A 5,321-nucleotide genomic window follows, 5' to 3' on the forward strand; every position below is an offset into this window, starting at 1 on the left:
TAATAAATAAAAATAAATAAATATTAAAAAAAAAAGAATTTTTTAAAGAGCTGGGGGTACCCTCAGCTTAGTGGTAAAGTACCCCTGGGTTCAATCTCCTCTAACAACAATAAAAAGTTTACAACTTTTCTTCCATTCTGCATGGGATGGTCCTTGGGAGGCCTGAGGCCAGGTGTGAAGCAGCGTGGAACTGCCCTGGGAGTCAGCTCAGCACCGCCTGGGGGCGCTGCTGCTCTCAGGTGGGGGGGGGCACCTCTGGCTGCTGCGCAGCTCCGAATGCTGAACACAGACAGTGACTCAAGCACATCATGGGTGGGAGGCGCACAGTTCACCAGTGCTGAGGAGAGGATGTTCCCCAGGAGAGCCACCAGCATGCTAGCAGGAATCCTGTAGACACGCCCTGGAGGGAAGAAGGCTCCCTCCCCACGGAGAGGGCCACAAGGCCCCCGGAGGTCAAGGTGGAAGGCAGACCTTGCTGCGCACCACTCACCCGAGAAGCTCCAAAGTGATGGTGCCCCGGGGCTCCGCCTCCACGCTCTTGCCCCAGAACTTGAGCTTCGGGTAGATGGAGCCATGGAACGCGAAGTCCTGCTTGAGACCCTCTGAATAAAACGCACTGATGGGAGGGTGATGGCTGACCTGCTCAGATATAAACCTGAACCCTAAGTCTTCCCTGGGTCCAAAAAGAAGAGAACAGTGCAGGACGGAACAGAAAAGAGAGACAGTCATGTTAGAGACAATGAAGTACAGGTGAGGCTGCTCCCCACAGCCCGGACCAGCGGGTTCACCCTGCCCTCCACCTGCTAGAGCACACCTAGCCAACCCAGAGCGGGCTCAGGCTGGTCAGCCCACCCTACTGCTCACAGCCTGGGACACCTGAGCCTGGGGCTGGCCACAGGTTGACTCCAAAGTAGGTGACCTTGGTCCCAAACTCTCACTTCAACCCTCCAGGGACCCTGATGCTAACAAACTCAGAGTTTTGCCCCCAGGCCTTGAAAAAGCGTTCCTGTCCAGCCTCCGTAAGGCTCCTGAAACTTCTGGGATGAAATGTCTTAGACTTCAAAACATTCCTGGCTAGGAAACAGGACTTTTAGCAGACTTTCTTATTCGATAAAAACGTCACTTTTAATTGTTCCGGAACTGTGAATACACCTACAGTTGTAGTCATTAAAAATTATAAAAGCTAAACCACATAATTACTAACTTAGCTGGAATCAGAATTCCCAATCATTACAGAGGAAGGAAAGTTGAAAAATTAGGTTTTAAAAGGTTGCCTACCAAGGTATGTAATTTACAAAATGAATACTTGTCTAAGAAAAGAAAGTGTATTTTTAGCTACACAGAATGGTGTGAAGGGATGGAAGACGCTGGCTGGGGCAGGACCGGGACCGCCAGTCCCATGGTGCAGAGTGGCACACGCTGGCAAGTGGGCCTGGAGAGGACAGCGTGACGAGCCAACTGTGCAGGGATCCGGAAAGAGACTCTGCTTTTTCATTCTGTCTGTGAAGCTTTAGCTCTGCCCTGAATTAAGTCCCTAAGAAAGACGAACAATTCACTGTGCGTCATACCTGGCGCTATGTCCCAGGCTGTTTGCACCCTTCGCAGCCATGCAGCTGCTTGCCCTCGCTCCAGAGCACCTCGCCCATCAGTGCAGCAGGCCCTGCTGACCAGCCCTACCTTCTAGAGGCAGAGGCACTTGGGGAGCAGGTGCTCGGCCACTCGCCACCAGCCAACCTCAGAGCCAAGCTATTTTGCTCCAGATGGTTCCCACTCTGGCAGGGCACAGGGAACGTTGGCAGCTGAACCAGGAGGGAAGGAAGGAGAAGCAGCTGGCTCTGCTTCTCTGGTGGAGGACTGGGCCCAAGGAGAAAAGACCAAGGGTCCCGGGTGGGCAGTACGAACAGCACCATGAGGCAGCTGCATACTCGGCCTCACTGGCTGCCCAGGGCTCATGAGGAGTACGGTGGCAGCTTCCCCCATCGGTGGGCACTTCCCCTAAAGTACAGTCTCTAGGACAGCCTCCAAATAACTGCAGCTCCTGAGGCAACGAGGCAGGGAGAAAATCCCCGCCAGTCCAGTCCTCCGGAGGTCTGGTCACCACCCTGTGAGCTCCTGACTGTGAGAACCAGGCCTTGAGGCAAGGTGCACACAGCCATACATGTGTGCAATCATACACGAGTGCTTGCTGTCACCTGTCTTGTCATGTCCCCCAGGAGCCTCACTTCTAGAACCCCAGGAGGGGTGGTGATGCTCTCCAGAAGAGCTCCCAGAAGGGGTTCCAGCAGGCCTCTAAGACCTTGTGCGGTCTGGCTAGAGCTCCCAGCGACCACTCCAGAGGCACAGCAGGGCAGGCCGGGGCAAGCAGGGCACAGGGTGAGCAAGGGCCTCCACAGTTGCTCCTGGATTGGCCTCTCAGCAGCACACAACATAGTGCTGCGGGCAGATGGCCTACTTCTACTTCGTGCTTCCTCCTTCCACTGAGGAAGTCACCAGACTGCTGTGCTGCTTCTGGCTGTGCGCAATGTCGGGCTAGGTGGCCTGCTGTGTTGGACTGAACAGCCTACTTCAGCCTGCCCTACACTTCTAGGATTTTATTCCATCAGCACAATATTCCACGCGTGCATGTGTATGTGTGTGCACGCATGCGTGTGTGCTAAACACCTTGCCTACAGCTCTGTACATACGCCACAGCTCCTAACCCAGAGTCCACCCTCAGAGCCAAGAACCAGTGCTGAGGAGAGACCTGCATTCATCCGTCAGCATCATAGCATGACAGCCTGCCTTACCTGATCAGCTCATAGGTCTCTCCCAAGAGCGGGTTGAATGGTTTGCCAGTCCTCTCCCACTGGGAAGCCACAGCAGAGACGGCGAACGCAGCCACTGACTGCAAAGAGTGCACAGGGAGGGTCAGCGGGCTCCAGCCAGGAGGTCAGAGAGAGGCGCACTTGCATGATTTGCGCTAGCAACTCCTTGCTGTCCGTTAGCAATATGTTTTGAGATTACAGAACTTCCTGCCAAATGCCATTTGTCACCCACAATTTCCTCAAAGCCACAAAGAAAAGAAACACGACATTGTTCAACACCCCAGCAATCAGGCCCCCTGTGAACAAAGGGGCAACATCAGTTTGTCTGTCTGCCTTGTTCACAAGTATCTGGAAGGCTCAGTACACTCACTTCTGCCCACAGACATATGCATGCAAACACAGGCACCAAACGTGAACACACATGCATGCACACAAGATACATGTGCACTTGCACGTGTGCCACCTGCATGTACCCACACAAACATGCGCATGTGCACTGGCGCACACAGACACGGCAATGAAGTATGGTGTGAGGCTGGGCCTCCAGCGGGAGGGATGCTCAGACCCCTGTGGAGAGCACACTGCAGGACACATGGCAGGCTGCTCATTCGACTCCTGTGGTGGGACGTTGAGTCCTGAGGTGACAGGCTCGACCTTCAGAAGGGCCACTGCACAGCTCACCTGCATCCTCTCCAGGGGCTGAGTCTGGCGGGAGGCTCTATGGATGAGGTACACGTGCTCCATGTACTCCGTGATCCGCTGCAGGAAGCTTAGGGGCTCATTGAAGGCGATCGGCATTGTGATTTTGGACAGCTCCTGCAAGGACCCAGAAGACCTGTTGTGGTGCCCACGGGTCTTGACTGCACGGCGACCCTGAACCGCCTCTTTCCAGGCCTGCTGACCCTATCCCTGACCCACAGCAAACACAGCGACTGCAGAGGAAGCCCTAGACTGCTGCCTTCTGCCACCTTCCCCCACACTGCTTCCAGACGAGTAATGCCAGGCCGAATCACTCCCACCAGGCTGGGTAACCACACATGGCTGCATCCCAGCACTCGAGCTGAGATGGGAGGACTGCAAGTATAAGGCCAGCTTGGACTACCACCAAGCTCAAGGCTAGCCTGAACTAAACAGGAAGACCCTGCCTCAAAAAAAATAAGAAAAAGACAAATATGATAGCACACACCTATAATCCCAGTACTCGGAAGGCTGAGACAGAATTTCTGAGCTTAGGGCCAGTCTTGTGCTACATAATGAGTTTAAGGCCAGCCAGAACTACATAGTGAGACCCTATCTCAAAAACAAAACAGAAAGACGAGGAGGAGGAGGAAGAAGAGGAAGAGGAGAAGAAAAGGAAAAAACATGACTCTTAGCTGGATACAGTGGCGTGCGACTGTAGTCCCAGCTACTCAGGAGGCTGAGACAGGAGGACTCCTTCATCCAATAGTTAGATACCAGCCTAGGGAATGTGAGATCATACCTGAAGTAGAAGAAAATAAATCACCCCCACTTCCACAGCTTTCAGGGTGACACGGAAATCCCTAAGCTGCCAGGCAAGGCCCTCCATCCTGTACCCTTGTGAGTGCACAAAGGTCTATCAGAGTCGGGAAAAGCAGCCCAGACACCTTCTCCCAGGCACTGCGCTAGCAGACGTGAGGCTGTGACTCTGGCTTCCGCAGTGGGGAAAGGCCACGAATACATAGGAAAGACGAGAGGGCTTCCAGGAGGAGACAGCTGAGCATAGCAGGATGGGCTCTGGAGGGGGTCAAGCACTCAGGAGGCGGAAGCTGAGTAGGGCTCAGAGCACTGGAAGCTCCTGGGCAAGGGGGGCCTGGCATGGAGCTGGGAGGCTCTAGGTGCCTCCTCTGTCCAGAGCCAGGACAATCCTTCTGTGGCTGCCATGAGGCTCAGTACCCCAGGGTGGCCGTGGAGCCCCACGACTGGCCCTGTTGGCTCTGACCACAGCCTGGTCCTAGGAGACCCCACAGGCCAAGCCTGAGCTGAGGCGAGAGCTGGGGCAGGCTGGGAGCCCAGAACAAGGCTGCCTGCTCAGGAAATCCTGAGAGAAGTGGGGGTGCAGCCTCAGGAGGGCTGGCCCTAGAGTTACAGCTGTGTTATTTTGACCACATGGAGAGGCCACCAAGAAGGCAGGAAGGATGAGCTCCTAACTACATCCTCATTTTAGGGACAAGTGGAAGAGCCAGTGTTGAAGGAGACCCTGAAAGAGCTGGCAGTAAAAGAGCAGGGACGCAAACTGAAGAAAACACATGTGATCTGTATTCCAAACAAGGCCGAACGCCCTTCTGTGTGCTACATGCCTATAAAGCCGGAGGAGCCCAGGCCACAGGCCCGGGGCAGTGGGAAGCTGGCTCTGGTCAGGTAAGGAAAGACAGTGCCTTCAGCAGGTGCAGCTCACATGCTCGCTGCCCGGGACCAGCTGGGCGCGCAGGTGGACAGAGCCCCAGAGGGACCAGCCACAGCACGCACTCATCCACTTCCAGGGGACAGGCTGGGCGC

General features: G+C 54.9%; 1 protein-coding gene across 4 annotated transcripts in view; it reads right to left on the reverse strand.

Annotated features, from left to right (window-relative positions):
- Nucleotides 1-5,321, reverse strand: part of Osbpl2 (oxysterol binding protein like 2) — a 43,142-nt gene that overhangs the window by 14,430 nt on the left and 23,391 nt on the right. For all 4 annotated transcript variants that reach the window (XM_023704315.1, XM_004644168.3, XM_004644169.2 and 1 more), the window contains 3 exons: nucleotides 3,486-3,620; nucleotides 2,787-2,884; nucleotides 491-673 (listed from right to left, as the gene is read on the reverse strand). In XM_023704315.1, the coding sequence (XP_023560083.1) occupies nucleotides 491-673; nucleotides 2,787-2,884; nucleotides 3,486-3,620 (416 nt within the window). The remainder of the gene's footprint in view (nucleotides 1-490; nucleotides 674-2,786; nucleotides 2,885-3,485; nucleotides 3,621-5,321) is intronic.

The sequence above is a fragment of the Octodon degus genome, unplaced genomic scaffold, assembly GCF_000260255.1.
Source record: "Octodon degus isolate 3935 unplaced genomic scaffold, OctDeg1.0 scaffold00194, whole genome shotgun sequence".
NCBI classification, from domain to species: Eukaryota; Metazoa; Chordata; class Mammalia; order Rodentia; family Octodontidae; genus Octodon; species Octodon degus.